This window comes from Gallus gallus, chromosome 1, assembly GCF_016699485.2.
Source record: "Gallus gallus isolate bGalGal1 chromosome 1, bGalGal1.mat.broiler.GRCg7b, whole genome shotgun sequence".
In the NCBI taxonomy this organism is placed as follows: domain Eukaryota; kingdom Metazoa; phylum Chordata; class Aves; order Galliformes; family Phasianidae; genus Gallus; species Gallus gallus.
The window spans coordinates 1,257,438-1,274,459 of NC_052532.1; the positions used below are offsets into that span (position 1 = coordinate 1,257,438).

Below are 17,022 nucleotides of genomic sequence, written 5' to 3' on the forward strand. Positions count from 1 at the left end.
GTGTTTTGCTTTTTCTTTTTCCCCCCTTTCTTTTTGTGTCAACAACCCCTGCAACAATCCAGGCCTTTCACTCGGTTTAAATTGGGTTATTCAGCACTAATGTTATGCAAGGCTCCTGATTAGTGGTGTGGAGTTCGAGTTGGGAGACTGTTGGAGCTGCGATGGAATTAAGGTAACCCTGGCAACCATTGTCATTAAAATCAGGTTCCTCTTGTTGCATTCCTTGCAGCCCTCGCGTGCTGGAGCAGCACAAGGGTTCTTCCCAGAATATTCCAGTCTGGAGCGTGGAGGCAGAGGGTTTGAGGTGGTGAACGTGGCTCACTTTCTTGTTTAATGCTTTGTGGAATCCTAGAACCATGGAATATCTAAATGGAAGGGACCTGCTAGGAGATCTGGTCAGGAATTTCTCTTGGCATGTTCCATGGCTTGCCCTTGAGCCCTGACCGTGTGGCTGAGGAGAAAGAGGGGGGAAAAAAATAATTAAAAAGGGATATAGTGTAATGATACCCCCCCACTGACTTCTACATAGGAGGAGACTGAGAAACAGAGAAGTAGGGGAGGAGGAAGAGGCTTTGCTTGGCTGTCTTGTGATGCGGAGATGACCTTGGGCAAATGGCTTTGGCTGTCAGTGCCTTCCTCTTATCCCATGAGGCGATATCACTTCTCTCTTCTCTGCAGATCTGAGGCTGGTGGATGTTTCATCTGCACTGTTTGAAGACTTCTTGCAACCACGAGATAGAGATGGACCTGTAATCCACTGGATAATCCTCCCAGTGCTTTATTTCAACCCAGCTCATGAGGGTCCTGGTAGCCAACAGGTTGACCCAAGGTTGACCGTGGGCCAGCAGTGTGCCCTGGTGGCCAGGAAGGCCAATGGGACCCTGGGGTTCACTGTGCAGAGCATGGCCAGCAGGGCCCAGTGCTGGGCTCCCCAGTTCCAGGCAGATTGGGAACTGCTGGGAGAGCCCAGTGGAGAGTGCAGAGATGGTAGGGGCCTGGAGCACCTCCTGATGGGGACAGGCTGAGAGCCCCAGGGCTGTGCATGTGGAGGAGAGAAGGCTGGGATAGGGGATTGGAGCAACAGAAACCACTATCAGTGCTTGGCATCTCATTTTTCCTTGACTTCTTATTCTTAATATAAATCAACTGAAACATTTTCTGGTTTCTCCGCAGCAGATGCAGCACAAAATGACCACAAATGAGTCACTGGGCTGTCTGAACATGCAAAGCATTTTGAGCCGACGTTCCTCGTGATGTGGCTTCCCCGTCACATTCTTGTTGCCTCACGTTTCTATGGGGAGATGGTAGCTGCTGGCACGGGGATCGCAAAGTGCCAGGAGCAGCTGCTCCCATGGGAGGTGACAAGCTGTATTTGGGACCTCAAATTCATAGGATCATAAAGGTTGGAACAGACCTCTAGGGTCATCGGGACTGACCACCAACCCGTCCCCACCATGCCTTGCATGGGGAAGGACTGGAGCTGTGGCAGCAGCACTCAGGCTGATTCATCACGTGGTTTAGGGGTGGGATTTGGGGTTATTCTACCTCAAATCACCCAATGGCAATGCTGAGTGGTTGCAGACAGCTTCCAAGCCTGGGCAGAACTGAGGCAGAACATTGAGCTTCTCATCCCATGGGGATTTTGAACTGCTCTTTCTCCTCAGGATTTGTTTGTTCCATGCTTCCTGCACTTTGTCATTAGTTTGAAGGAATAGCAAGTCAGTAATTGTGGTGCTGGTAAAAGAGAACTTCCCAGAGTAGTGTGGGTGCTCCATCCATGGAGCTGCCCGTGGCTATGGATGGGGCCTGGGTGGCCTTAGCTGGTGGGGTTGACCCAGGGGTCCCATTCCACTCAACTGCGCTGGGATTCTGTGATCTTGAAGGAACCTTCCAACCCAACCATACTGGGATTCTGTGATCTTGAAGGACCCATCCAACCCAACCATTCCAGGATTCTGTGATCTTTAAGTGCACTTCCAACTTAGCCATTCTATGCTTCTGAAGGGATGCCTGTTCAGTCTTGTAACTGAAATATTGTATGGTTGGGAGACAGCCTTCCCCCAGACATACATGCATAACCACAGAGCTGTGCCAAGCAGAATTTAGTATCCCCCAAACAAGTTCAAGTGCTCTTCAAAGCATCTTTGAGTAATTTGCCCTCCGTCTTCATCCAGGACATGAAACATGTCATGGCACCAGCATTAGGATCAGACAAACTGCTCTTTTGGTGACTTCTCTGTTATTATTTATTTATTTATTTATTCATTTATTTATTATGGCAGTCTGGGAGTAGAAATCACTTTTTTTCTTCTTGCAGGTATAGGGGGAGAGTGGCATGTTGGTCTTAGTATTGGGTTGAGATGGATGCTGCCACGTCCTCACTTCTTCCTTGGAGCTTAGTGCCATTCCTGATGCAGATCCTTGGCACTTCCCCACGTTGTCATGGATAACAAATTAAAGCCCATTCCCTTCCATGAGGATGGCGCTGCCTCTTGGGCAAGTCCATTTCTGAATTGTCAGAAAGAATCAGGAAAGAGTTCTGGGTGAAAATCAGCTTTAAACACTGTTCCTTTTCACATCGCTTTTGCCGCTCTCTTTTCCCATAGGCACAGCCGTCCTTGGCTGATCTCTCAGCATCTTAACGTACGTGCAGACCCCGAGCCCTCACGTTTCCTTCTCTTTATTCAGCTTTTGAGAAACCCTGAACAGAGGGAAAGCACAGAACGTGCTTCAGAGACAAACAGAAGGAGAGGACGCGTGCCGAGAGCCAAGCCGCCTACCAGGCACCTCCCAGCACATCACAATGCATCGGGGCAGAACCTCAATTACCACTGCGAGGATTTTGCTCCCTCATCCATCTCACCAACCAGCTCCTTTTGTTTTTTACCCCCATGTAAAATGCATTCAGGTCGTCATCCACCTCCGTCTGCAGAGCGGATCATGGAGGTACACAATTGAGAAGAACAAACATCCATTTCTCTTTTCTCTCCTTCCTGGAACTCCTTTGCTTCAGCATAAGGGCTGTGTGCTGTGATAATGCAGAAGTGGACAGTGTTGGCTTTTAGCTACTTCAGTTATTTAACTGCAGAGTTACTCTTCACATGGACTGCTTTGGGAAACCGCAGCTGTGTAATTCAGGGAATGGTTCATGAGCCTTAAGGGGTTGGTGCTGGAAGGCTTCAAGCATTGGATTTTTCTCATCAGTGTCAAAGAACTGCTGAAACCCAAACTCAAGCCATTCTGTGGTTCTTTAAAATCCCTTCCAACCCAACTCTTCTAATGGCACTGTAATCCTACAGACCCCATTCTGTGCAACCCCGTGGTGCAAAAGGCAGGATGTGTTTCCTTGGCAAGGAACTGCAAACAAACCTGACAGACGTTTAAAGAAATCCAGCCCCCGTTATTGGCAGGCATGCTGCCACTGTGATAAATGCTGTGAGATTTGTGCCCAGGGTGTGAATGACTCACTTACACTTGATGTGTTGCTGCTCACAGTCTGTGCTTTGTGGGATTTCCAGGTTTCTGGAGGTGTGAGGTGTGCGCTCGTCGTGGTGTATCACAAGAGCCGCCTCTTGGGGCTCTCCTTTGCCTGAGACAGTAACGCTGGGAGTGATGGAGCTCAGATCTTAAGTTCTGCTGAGCTGCGGGGATGGAGTTGGAAGTCCGTGGGGCTATGGATGCTGCTTGCTGCAGTGTTTGGATTGTGTAAGGGAGCGTGTCCAAGCCTGCAGATGCATAGGGCCTTCCCACGCAGCTGTGCTGTATTTTCACTTCAGCCATCCGCTGGTTTTGTCAATGAATGAGAGAATCATGGAATGGTTGGGTTGGAAGGGTCCTTCAAGATCACAGAACCACAGAATGGTTGGGTTGGAAGGGTCCTTCAAGGTCATGAAATGATTGGGTTGGAAGGGTCTTTCAAGATCACAGAGATACTGAATGTTGCATTGGGTGGGTCCTTCAAGGTCATGGCATGGTTGGGTTGGAAGGGTCCTTCAAGATCACAGAGCCATAGGCTGGTTAGGTTGGAAGGGTCCTTCAAGGTCATTAAATGATTGGGTTGGAAGGGTCTTTCAAGATCACAGAGCTACTGAATGTTGCATTGGATGGGTCCTTCAAGGTCATGGCATGGTTGGGTTGGAAGGGTCCTTCAAGGTCAGGGAACATGTTGTGTCTTGCCGTAAATGGGACACGCTTCCTCTGCATGCAGACCAGAAAGCTGCAGTTGCTGCTTTGTGTATTCCCATGCCCTGGCCATGAAGCTTGCCCTTCGCTATCAAGCAGTTTAATATTTTTAATAATTTTTTTACTAACTTTTTTTTAAATGTGACAACAAAGAGAATCTGCAAGAGGATAATTGAGCTGAAAGCACAGCACAGTGAGATCGTCACTGGCAAGCATGGCTGAATGGCTTCAGGAAGTATGTGCTTATTCATTAACTTTGAAATCTGCTCACGATACTTCAGAGTTCTCTTGGTGGTGTTGGACAGAAAAGTATTTTGGAGGCTGAGCTCAGGACGAAAAGCTCTTGGTGCAGTAGGTCACTGTGAGGTGACTGTAAGCTGATGTGAAGGGATTGTAGGTCACTGTGAGGTGGTTGTAGGCTGATGTGAAGGGATTGTAGGTCACTGTGAGGTGGTTGTAGGCTGATGTGAGGGGATTGTAGGTCACTGTGAGGTGGTTGTAGGTCACCATGGGATTGTTGTAGGCTGCTGCGAAGAGGTTCTAGGTCATCATGAGGTGGCTGTAGGCTGCTATGAAGAGGTTGTAGGTCGCTGTGAGATGGTTGTAGGCTGTTATGAATACACTGTAGACCACCATGAGGTGGCTGTAGGTCACAATGAAGTAACTGTAGGCTGCCATGAGGTGACTGTAGGTAAATGGTGTACTTCTCCATGTGGCCTATATCCAGTTCTTCCAAGAGACTCAAACGTAGGATTTATTTTTCACTCTTGTTCAATTCTGCAAGGGGAAGCCCCATTGCCTGCCGCAGATTTCAGCACTGCCCTCTGCCACCGAAATCTGTTGGTTTGGGATTTCTGATGCTTGGAAAGAAAAAAAGACATTTTAATCTTCGGTTCACGGAGCGAGTGAAATGTGCTGGTTGTCATTAGCCTGTTCCAAGCACAGTCTGGATTTGATGCTTGGTCTGAATTGAAAGTGACAGTGTATATTTCTGAAATCCATTTTAGTGTTTAAATGCTGTGTTGCAAAAAAAAAAAACAAAAACCCAAAACATAATTACGGGTAATGCTACACCCATTGGCTTCGGTAAGCCTCGTCTCAAAGGCAGCACTCCCAGACTTTGCATGGTGCCTTTTGCTGTTTTTATGGCCCGACTGCTGCAGTTGTGATCTCAGATAACAGCCTCATTCTCTGCTGAGCGTTTGAGAAAGCGCTGATTAGCAGAAAACAGCTTTTAATTGTGTGCTTGATGGGCTGGAATATGGTGGGGGTGATGTCTTCATCCCGTGCCCTGTGATAAATTTGTCATCTCCCAGTTTGACGACTGGAGAAGAGTCATCTTTTGGTATTCCTTTTCATTTTTGTGAAATCCCTGAAAAAGAGACAATGATGCTCTTAAATAGAACTTGAGAGGTTGGGGAAAGAACATTTGGGTTGAGGAGTAATTTTTTTGGAGCAGTTTAGAACAGAGCTGCTTTATTTCTCAGAGCAGAATGACGCACGTCTGAACTCTGCATCAGAAATGACATTGGCCTCCATTCGTGTTGCAACAAGCGCTGCTGTCTGGCTGCCTTTGGATTGTGCTTCAGAGCAAGGTCTGCCTCAAATAACAGGTCTGAACAGATGGATATCTGACCGAGCTTTTCTTGCTCAGTGCTGTGCTCCCCAATGTGACGCCGAGGCCGTTCCTGACCCCGTGGGGCACTTGGATGCAGTGACGGGCACACGGAGCCTGCAGCGATTTCAAGTTGATTTGACATGCCGCGGGTTTAATTGCAATACTCTTATGTGCACAATTAAACACGCTTAACCCTTTGGTGGATGAAGAGCTTGACATGGGCCAGCTGCAGGGAGCCGTTGTTGCTGCCTTCCAGGGCTTGAAGGGAGATTGCAAACAGGAGGAGAGACACTTTGTATGTGGGCAAAGTGTGATAAGACATGGGGGAATGGCTTTAAGCTAAAAGAGGGGGAGGTTGAGGTCAGATGTGGGGGTGGATGTTCTTTCCCCTGAGGCAGTGCCCAGTGCTGTGGGTGCCCCATCTTGGAGGTGCCCAAGGCTGTGGATGGGGCCCTGGGCAGCCTGAGCGGGGTTGGGGGGAGGGGTTGGGCTTGGGGAGCTTTGGAGTCTCTTCCAACTCAACCATTCTGTGGTTCTGTGATCTTGAAGGACCTTTCCAACTCAACCATTCTGTCATTCTGTGGTTCTGTGATCTTGAAGGACCTTTCCAACTCAACCATTCTGTGGTTCTGTGATCTTGAAGGACCTTTCCAACTCAACCATTCTGTGGTTCTGTGATCTTGAAGGACCTTTCCAACCCAACCTTTCTATGGCTTTATGATCTCCTCGGTTAATGAGAAACAATTCAGATAAGATAAATTGTCACAGCCTGCTTTTGATGCAGTGCACGTAGAGTCGTAAATAAGGTTGGAAGAGACCTCTGAGATCATCAGGTCCAATCACAAACCCACCTCTACCACAACCATTAAACCACATCCCCACGTGCCACATCTCCGTCTCCATGTTTCTGGAGCACCTCCAAGGAAGGTGACTGCCACTCCTCCCAGGGCAGCCTGTTCAATGCATCACCACTTTTTAGAAGATTTTTTTTTCCTAAAATGGAACATGCCTGGGGTATAGCCAGCTCATGAGATTTGAGTGCCACGGGCAATTTAAATTACAAATGCAAGCTTCTAACTGCTTTTGTGTTCAATTTAATGACTTGGCCGTTTGTGTGCGCACTTCTCCACCTAGAACCAGAGTTTGTATGTTATGACAGGTCTGGAAAACTTAAAACTGATATGTGAATGTTGTGTTCTGGGTGTAGGCAAGAGGATATGGCTTGAAGGACATCTCTAACCTGTAGACCTTCTGGCTTATCGCATTTGTTGGTGGCCTTGGTGTTACCAGCTGTGTTGTTTCTGCACACAGTACGACATTGTTTCTAACGTATATAATTGTTAAAAGAAGGAGTGTGAATGCAGTCCTGACTTTTTAGAACCAGTTCAGGTCAGCGTTCTGGGACAGATCCTAATCTCACCTCTACACAAAGCGCTGCAGAGCTGCTGGCTCATAGCTGAGTGCTGGAGTTTGGTTTGTGCCATTTGCTGCATGGAAAACAGGCAAAGTTGGCTGGATCTTTCTCGTTCTGTTTGCTTCATTGGAGCTCTTTGACGTCTACATTCCACTGAAATGAATTTCACCCAAGCAGGAGTTCAGAAATCCTGGCAGTTTGTGCTCTGAAATAGGGCCCTACCCCTTCTGCTGGGGGTCTGTCGGTGTCCCAGGTTTGGGGTCGGAGCCACCTTCATGCTTCCTGTTCTTTTTTCTTCATCAGAGCGGTGTGAAATCTGATTTAATTAAACCTGAGGCACTGTCCCTTCGGGCCCGGGGGGAATTACAGCTCATTCCCATTTCCTGGGACTACAAAAATCGCAGTGAGAAGCTGGCTGAGGCTCAGGGTGGTTCTGCTGTTGATATGTGTGGCAGCCTTGATTTCTTCCTTCCCACATATCCCATTAGCTTGGACTTTTCACTCATCTTGCTTTCTTTTTGCAGAAAAGCTCACCCCCGTTTGCTTCTTCCCACTTCCCCCCATTATCTCAGTAGGTTACGTTGAAATGCATGGACATTCTTTGTTTGCACCAACATTACTTAGAAATTTTGCTCTTTCACGTGGCTCCTTTTGCTTTTGCCTTTGCCGTGTTCCCTAAGTACCATTTCCGAGCTCTGGGGTTAAGCAACAAAGAGGCTGCACACAGCATCTGTATGGACAAGAATGAGCCAGAACCCCAACTGATGGAAGTCGTGATGGTTATGGAACAGTCAGTGTTTTCATTCTACTGCTTCTATAAAAGTCCCCCCAGAAATAAAGGGAAAAAAGGTGAGAAATGCTGTTTGATGACTTGAGCCTCTAAACTTAAAGAGAAAGGTGGTTCTGTTAGATTCTGATCCCAGATTTGGGGGAGGAGATACTGCCTGGTGTGTCCCTCCTGGAAGGAGGGGAGCAGCTCGTGTGTTGGGCTCGTATCAGTATCTTTTTAAGAAGTGAAATGTGGAGCATCTGCTCGATTCCCATAGTGATTTTTTTTCATGATTATTTTTTTTCCATAAGGCGTTGGTACATAAGGGGACAACTCTGTCTGCACAGACAGAAGGAAAGAGGATTCGAGGGGAACACAGATGAGGGAGAGCTCTGCAGAAGGGCACAGAGCACTCTGCAAAGCGCAAACAGCAGAGCTTTGGCTATTATTTATTGCTCACCTTGTGATGAGCTCTGGACTCGGGGTTCATTTCAGAAAACAATGTGAAGCAACCTCTGATTTTGAGGGGGCTCTGGGACAGCTGACCCTCAAAGCAGCCACTGACCCTGGGGACTGAAAGCATCGACCTTGAGGTCCTCTTATGGGAGTCCTTCTGCTTATGCCCTACTTATTTTTCTGACCATTTTCTCTTGTTGAATTTGGAGAGAAGTGATACCTGCAGTTCTTGTGACATTACTTTTTTTGGTGTGATTTTGTTGATCAGGGAAGTGAATTGGGGCATTTCTTTCCACCAAAGACAAGATGATCTATGGTAGTAATGTGTCCCTGTGAAGTTCCCTGAATGCAGTCATGTGGTTCATCCTGTCTACGTGTTGTGGATGGATTATTTCTAACCACATTAAACGGTGTTATGGAACTGTAGAGCTGTGGAATGCACTGGGTTGGAAGGGTCCTTAAAGATCATAGAATCACAGGATGGTTGGGTTGGAAGGGTCCTTAAAGATCATAGAGTCACGGGATGGTTGGGTTGGAAGGTCCTTAAAGATCACATAGTCATAGCATGGTTGAGTTGGAAAGGACCTTAAAGATAACAGAACTATAGAATGGATGAGTTGGAAGGGTCCTTAAAGATCATATTGCTACAGAATGGTTGGGTTTGACCTCAAAGCTTCCCAGCCCCCTCTCCTGTGGGCTGGCTGCCCCCCACCAACTCAGGCTGCCCAGGGTCCTATCCAGCCACATCTCACTGTGTGATGTGTGCAAGGTACATTGGTGCGTTTATTCAAAGCATAAAAATCCCACTCGTATCTCGCAGTTATTTGGCACTCTGGATCCATTTCCTGTAAAGGATTCAAGATTTCAAGCAAATAAATACCACTTCAGCTCTTGTTCTTGGCTGCTCAGTGCTGTTATAACTCAGAGATTGGAACAGAAGCAGAACTCAGTGCGTTTTGGGAGGCTCAGAAATGTAGAGTTTGGGCATCCCCATGGTTCAGACCCAAACAGCACAGACCGTGGGCGATCCAGTGCTGGTGCTTTTATTGCTCATAAGACAATGCATCAACATCCTTTTATAAAATCTGGCTTTGAAATTAATAACCATGGAGATGTGGCGCTGGGGGACGTGGTTTGGTGGGCATGGAGGGGGGTGGGTTGGGGTTGGACGTGGTGATCTTAGAGGTCTTTTCCAACCTTTATGATTCTCTTTAAGGATGTGGTTTAGTGGGCATGGTGGGGTTGGGTTGGGGATGGACTTGGTGACCTTAGAGGTCTTTCCCAACCTCAGTGTTTGTGTGATTCTCTTTAGGGACGTGGTTCGGTGGGCATGGTGGGGTGGGTAGGCCTTGGACATGGTGACCTTAGAGGTCTTTTCCATCCTCACTGATTCTGTAAATTATAGAATGGCCCCAAACATTTTAGGTGCACTGAAAGAGGGAACCAAGTGGCATAGAAACGTGCTGCTGTGTTTGTTTTCCAGAAAGAGAAGTGTACATCTGATGGTTATCAGTTTTACTCGGGCTGTCAGTCCTGTTCTCCATGCCGTCACCGAGGCCGTGTTTTGGGCAGGTTCTGGTTTCGGTGTTGGCATGTCATCATTGAGCATGGGTCAGACAAAGAGTGGAGATGGAGAATGCATTTCTGACCCTGTGAGTCGGGCTTTTCCATGCACCGAGGCGCCGAGCTCTTCCGACAAATGGCTCCTCTGGGACCCACGGAGCCGGCATCGCTGCAGGCAGGCTGCTGGCTGCTAAGTGATTAAAACGTGTCAATTAGCAGATGGTAATTGTGCTCGTTAAGCTTGATTTCACTGAGGTCTGATGAACCTGGAGATGCTGCTGTCTCATTGACAGTGACTTCGTCTTTTTCTCTCTGGGCACATTTGTTCTGTGCTGAGGTTATACTCTGTATTCCTGGTAAGGTGGAGGGATGAGCACGGAGCCGGGAAGCTCACGTGATTCTCAAGCAAAGAATATGATGTGAGGAGGGATGGAAACTGCATGTTTTCATTTCTGCTTGCAGCACTCAGGAGGACACATGAGAGAGTTGTGGGGTATTCAGGTGTTCCAGGAGTTCCTGAATGCCAAAAGCCTACTTTGCATGAGATCATTAAGAGGACTAGTTAGTAACAAGGGGATAAATGACAGTGATTTCCTCACTCTGATGGCCACAACCAGGGGTTGGCCAGCCAGAGCTGTGATACCACATCCAGGGGGATGTAAGGAAACATTAGAATGGGATGGCTTTTTGCAACACGCAGCCCTATGGATGTGACATAGATTTGACATGAGGGCAGGGTGTAGTGGCAGCTGCTGGCAGTTGTCACCTCCATTGGTGAATTTGCTTGGGGTCCTCCTGCTAGGGGAGGTTCAGATGGGAAATAAGGAAAAATCTCTCCATTACGAGGCAGTCGGGTGCTGGAACAGGCTCCTGGCAAGGTGGTTGGTGCCATGTGCTTGGCAGCCAGGCTCAGAGGGGCCCTTTCCAGCTGAGCTGGTCCATCCTGAGATCTTTCAGACCCAGTGCATGCACTCAGAGCATGGAAGGTGAACACCTGGCGTCTGCATCTGCTGGTCACTGCGTGGATCATAGGATCACAGAATCACTGAGGTTGGAACAGACCTCCAAGATCATCACCCCAACCCATGCCCACTGTGTTCACTGAGTGTGTCCCTCAGTGCCACGTCTCCATGGTTCTTGACTGGGGCGAAGAGCTGCAGGACACAGCGCGGGGCAGAAGTAATCCCTCCTGGGAAAGCTTTTCCGTGTCCCTCGGAGGACCTATCACTTAATTCCCATGGGAAAATGGAACAGAAGGGGGAGGTGGCTGTCGCTGCCTATTGAAGCAGCTCAGCCTCTGATTACGCCAAGGTCTGCTGATTAAAGCTTTGCTCGTTAACTTAATTTGCCCTGCTTCACTGACAGCTGAGCAGTGCGTGACGCAGCCAGTGTCATTTCCAGCACCAACTTGGGGCGTTTGCAGTGAACCTGGAAGCTTGCAGCGTGCAAGCAGGTCGGACTTGGTGATCCTTGTGGACCCCTTCCAGCTTGGGATGTTCTGAGATGCTGAGCAGGGAAGCTTTTCCATCTCAAATATCCATGGGTTGGGTTCTCCGCTCTTGTTTTGTTCTCAGGTTGGATTTTTTTACTGGGTGCAGAGATTTGGTTAGAGGGCCCTGGAATCATAAAATCAGTAAGGTTGAAAAAGAACTCTCAGATCATCAAGTCCATCTGTTGACCCATCACCACTGTGCCCACTAACCACGTCCCCAGGTGCCACATCTATGTGTTCCTTCAATCCTTTTTGTTGTTATTTTATGTTCCTGCCCTTCCTTTCTCCACCACCCCATGAAGTTTCAAGCAACTTTCCAGCTCTCTCCCAAGTTGTCATCCCTTATTCTTGTGCCCAAGCAACGCAACGTTGTGGCTCAGAATTGAAATCTCTTCTTTTTTGTCCTAAAGCTGCTGTCAGAAGCAAGCAGGAGCACAGCAGATGGCAGCGTACCAGTATTAAATGGTTCTGAGACTGTGGGCTGCTGCTGCTGGCGGCACAGTGCTTGGTGCATGGGCAAAGGATTCTGCCAGCAGAGATGTTTGGCATGTTCTCAAAGGATTGGTCAGCCTGCCCAGGGCAATGCATATATGACATGGGTTTAGGCTTGCAAGGGAATGGCTATAATAAGATTATCATCTTTTTTTTTTTTTTTTTTTCCCTTGTAGCATTTCTCTTCTGGCTGAGCATGTTTGCAGAGGGGCAGCTGGCATGGGATGTGCAGAGCTTTGCTGTGAGTCACATGAGTCAAATGACCAGGGGTCTCCCTGGCCTCTTAGGTCCCTTCCAACCCAACCATTCTGAGACCTTCAAGGTCCCTTCCAACCCAACCATTCTGAGACCTTCAAGGACCCTTCCAGCCCAACCATTCTGAGACCTTCAAGGTCCCTTCCAACCCAGCCATTCTGAGACCTTCAAGGTCCCTTCCAACCCAACCATTCTGAGACCTTCAAGGTCCCTTCCAACCCAGCCATACTGAGACCTTCAAGGACCCTTCCAACCCAGCCATTCTGAGACCTTCAAGGACCCTTCCAACCCAGCCATTCTGAGACCTTCAAGGTCCCTTCCAACCCAGCCATTCTGAGACCTTCAAGGACCCTTCCAGCCCAACCATTCTGAGACCTTCAAGGACCCTTCCAGCCCAACCATTCTGAGACCTTCAAGGTCCCTTCCAACCCAGCCATTCTGAGACCTTCAAGGTCCCTTCCAACCCAGCCATTCTGAGACCTTCAAGGTCCCTTCCAACCCAGCCATTCTGAGACCTTCAAGGTCCCTTCCAACCCAGCCATTCTGAGACCTTCAAGGTCCCTTCCAACCCAGCCATTCTGAGACCTTCAAGGTCCCTTCCAACCCAGCCATTCTGAGACCTTCAAGGTCCCTTCCAACCCAGCCATTCTGAGACCTTCAAGGTCCCTTCCAACCCAACCATTCTGAGACCTTCAAGGTCCCTTCCAACCCAGCCATACTGAGACCTTCAAGGACCCTTCCAACCCAGCCATTCTGAGACCTTCAAGGACCCTTCCAACCCAGCCATACTGAGACCTTCAAGGACCCTTCCAACCCAGCCATTCTGAGACCTTCAAGGTCCCTTCCAACCCAACCATTCTGAGACCTTCAAGGACCCTTCCAGCCCAACCATTCTGAGACCTTCAAGGACCCTTCCAACCCAACCATCCCATGATTCTATGATCTTTAAGGACCCTTCCAACAGAGGTTGATTTTTTTAATTCTGTGATTGTTAAGGTCCCTTCCAACCCATCCATTCCATGGCTCTCTGACTCTGGGATTCTAGCATTCCATGACTGAAATGATGATGTGGTCAGTTAAAGCCGGCGAAGGCTTGCTACAATGCTGCCTTCCTCACTCTCCTGCCCTCCTCTCCAAGTTTAATTTGAACAGAAATATACAACCCCAGTAATTCTCTCAGCCAGTATTCAAATCTCGTGCAAGCTGCACTTCTGCCTTTTAAAGACACAATTTCAAGCTGCATGCTCCATGGCAGAGCCATGTGCCTTGTTCAAAGTACACTCCTTTCTCCTGGAGGATCCTGCAGCTTTACCCAGCACTGATGTTTTACTGCTCAAAGAGCTCCACATCCCCGGAGTGCTGCAAACCTCACGGGGAAAATCAGTTGTTTTAAAAATAAATTTTTCTCTGATGATAAAATCTAGCAGTGGGATCTCATAAACAGCCTGATTGGATCAGATCTGCATCCGACGCATTGCTGGAGTGCTGCTGGGTATTGTAGATATCTGTACATTCTGGGTATTCCTTACTTCAAAAGAAGTAGTTAAAGAGAGCGGAAAATAATTTGCCTAAATGACCTAAAGTGTTATATTTAAATTTATTCACATTATGTATATGGTTATAACTAAAAAATCCACACAGGACATTTTCTTCATGTCCTAACCGTGAGGGCAGTCAAACTCTGGAATGGACCCTTAGCAGCGTGGGTGAGGTTTGAGAAACATTTTGATAATGCCCTCAGGAATGTGCTTTAACATTTGGCTATCCCTTTTGAGCAACTCTTCTATTCCATTCCATTCTATTCCATGCTTCTCCATTCTCCTCCTCCTCTTCCTGCTCTTCCTCCATTCTTTTCCATTCTCCTCCTCCATTCTGCTCCATTCCAGACATGACACCAGCAGGTACATGTGCCATAGGAAGGTTTTTATTGCCATAAAGCCCCAGCCTTCAGTTTCTGCAAACACTTTAAGTTAAGTTGGTGGTTCAGGCAGTTGACAGGCACAGAAGTACTCCAGAACTGGGCTGTGTGGAAGGCAGAGGGTGGAACGCAGACAACGGTGGGGTAAGTTAATGAGAAAATGAGACTTGAGTTCAACTTGTAAGAGCTTAGTGGATCCTTTAAAGACTCTGCATCTGTTTTGGTGCTGACAGAAAGTCTTGAATTGGGAGAATTCATCGTTTCCTGTCCTCTTGGGAAGGAGATCTCTGAGCACCAGGAGCTGGGAGCAGCCCGACATTAATTAACTTGTCGAACTCACGCTTGCAAGTTAGCCTGAAGCTGGGCAGACCTCAAATTCACTCAACTGTCCCTTGTTTTATTCACAGCAGAAGGCTCAAATGCTTTTTCCTCGGGCTCTCGCTCCCCCTCGTGACCATGTGTGGCTTTTGCAGCCCATCATATGCATTAAACTCTCATTATCTTAATTCTCCAAGCAGCCTAACGTGCTGCTGAGCGCAGCCTCATCCCCACTCTTCTGGTGCCACAGTAGGGACTGAGCCATTAAATTTCCTCTGACTTTTCAGCAGAGGACCTGGTGTGTGAACTTCTACATTTTTCTGCTTGTTCCATTCAGACTTGCTGATTCTCCTTCTCCAATGAGACCTTCGCTCGTGTTTTTTGGTGACCATGAAGACTTGAGCCGATCCTCTTCTCTGCTCTGAAATATATTGCGAAGAAAAAGAGTGTCCTTGGTTCCTTGAGCCTGGTGCCCATCTCATCTCTGTGAATTGGGCTCTTTTAAAGCTTTTTCTGAACTTTTCTCGTCCCTTGAACCTATGGCAGCCAAGCTACACAGTTTTTTTTCGTGTTTTGTTGTTGTTGTTGTTTTTGGTTTTTTTTGTCAGTGAAGGGTGTAGAATAAAACAGCTCCATTGGAAGGGACCCACAAAGATCACTGAGTCCAACTGCCCGAGGTCCTCAGGGCTCACCAGTTCTAGGGACGTGGTGTAGTGATGGGTCGATGTTTGGGCATGATGATCTTAGAGGTCTTTTCTAACCTTAATGATTCAGTGATTCTGTGTCATTGAGGGCATTGGCCAAATGCTTCTTGAACACTGATGTGGGCAGGCTGGAATGCATGACCTGGTCTTGATGCAGATGTGCACAGGTTGACGGTCCTTGGTGCAAATGACTGCAGGATGATGATATAGATGTCCACCAGGACTGGGCCCCATATAGTCAGCTCACCCAACTAAGGCAAAAGACCCATATCCCATTTGTTGACCCATATTCCTAATTTGTTGACAGGGACAGCCAAGTGCCCTTGTTCCTTATTTAAGTATTTTGAAGGCTAAGAAGAGCATGTCAAAGATAACCTGGAGCGTCAGCATGGTTTGTAAGTCAGCAGCTCTTCCTCCTATGGTAACGGTGTTGGCAAACGATGCGAGTGAGTTGCTGCAGTTCATCTGGGAATCCTGCAAGAACAAATCCTGTAGGTTTGGAAAATCTCAGCTGCTTGTCCCTTTGGGCTGCAGCAGTCAGGCTATGTGCATTTTTGCTGGTAAGGTATTTGTGTGTTGCTTGGAGCTGAGGATAAAATAGCCCAAAGCAGTGCTGAACAGAGGCTGCTTTCACTCAGGAAGGAGGAGCGTGCCAGCGGGGCGAAAATCTCACCCAAACCAAATGAACTTTCCCCAGTTTCTGTTCATTGAGGTGGTTCAGACAAAATTCATCTGCTTTGCAGGAAAAGAGGAGTGTGTAAGGTGTGTTAGCCCTGGATTTTTCTGCCTGCTAGCAGCAGAGGGAGCTGCAGGTGAGTCAGCCAGTTCCATCTCTGCTTTTCCATGGGACTGAGCGACACGCAAGTCCTTTAAGACTATTTCTGATTCTTCATACAGCCATGGGATTACAAAGTCTATTTGCAACCATATTGAGTTTAAATCCAGCAGTAGAGGCATCTGGCTACCTGCAGCTGAAGAAATGAGCTGGGCAAGGCACCCGGCATGGGATTGGGGGCAAAAATGAGGAACCCAGCAAACTCCTGGAACTGGGCATGGCACTGGCACTGATGGAGCTGGGGAATGGCAGAGCCTGCACCACTGCTTTCCATATGCCAGCATGGATGGTGAGTTACTTACCATGCTATTTTCGTTCCCACATCACTGTCTGATGACTGCTGTAGGGAGCTGGAAGTCTCAGGAGGAGTTGGTCAGGTCTCACTGATCTGGATTTGGACACAGTGGCTTTGGGATACAGTGATGGGGGCATTGGATTACAACAACACTGGGATGTGGTGACACTGATGTATATGGTGATGTTGGGATACGGTGGCACTGAGATACGTTGAAGGTGTTGGGATATGATGATGTTGGGATGTGGTGTTGGGATATGATGACTGGGATACAATGACATGGAGGTATGATGGCATTGGGATACGGTGGTGTTGGGATACGATGACATGAGGATACAATGGCATTGGGATACGGTAGCACTGAGATGCAGTGAAATGGAGATGTGAAGGTGCAGTGGCGTTGGGATATGATGTTGGGATGTGGTGTTGGGATATGATGACTGGGATACAATGATATGGAGGTATGATGGCATTGGGATACGGTGGTGTTGGGATACGATGACATGAGGATACAATGGCATTGGGATACGGTAGCACTGAGATGCAGTGAAATGGAGATGTGAAGGTGCAGTGGCGTTGGGATATGATGACGTTGGGATGTGGTGGCGTTGGGAAACAGCAGTGTTGGGATACAGTGATGTCGGGACATGGTGGCACATAGCTGGCAGGAGAATCAGTGAAGTCCAAGATCTCCTGGACACGCTTCTCTGC

General features: G+C 48.0%; 1 protein-coding gene and 2 long non-coding RNA genes across 7 annotated transcripts in view; 2 read left to right on the top strand and 1 right to left on the bottom strand.

Annotated features, from left to right (window-relative positions):
- The window catches only part of AHCYL2 (adenosylhomocysteinase like 2), a 44,819-nt gene that overhangs the window by 6,372 nt on the left and 21,425 nt on the right, over window positions 1-17,022 (top strand). Inside the window, exons 1-2 of one of the 5 annotated variants that reach the window (XM_004937409.4) lie at window positions 9,756-15,993; window positions 16,079-16,305. The exons of the other annotated variants lie outside the window; for them this stretch is intronic. Of the exons in view, the coding sequence (XP_004937466.1) occupies window positions 16,234-16,305 (72 nt within the window). The 5' untranslated portion in view covers window positions 9,756-15,993; window positions 16,079-16,233. Of the gene's footprint in view, window positions 1-9,755; window positions 15,994-16,078; window positions 16,306-17,022 lie in introns of those variants that run through there. 5 annotated transcript variants of the gene reach the window in all.
- On the top strand, window positions 3-5,226 carry LOC121109256. The gene is made up of 2 exons (XR_005846199.2): window positions 3-304; window positions 679-5,226. It is a non-coding gene; the product is annotated as an uncharacterized LOC121109256 (long non-coding RNA).
- On the bottom strand, window positions 2,236-3,050 carry LOC121109255. The gene is made up of 2 exons (XR_005846200.2): window positions 2,921-3,050; window positions 2,236-2,508 (listed from the first exon to the last, which is right to left on the bottom strand). It is a non-coding gene; the product is annotated as an uncharacterized LOC121109255 (long non-coding RNA).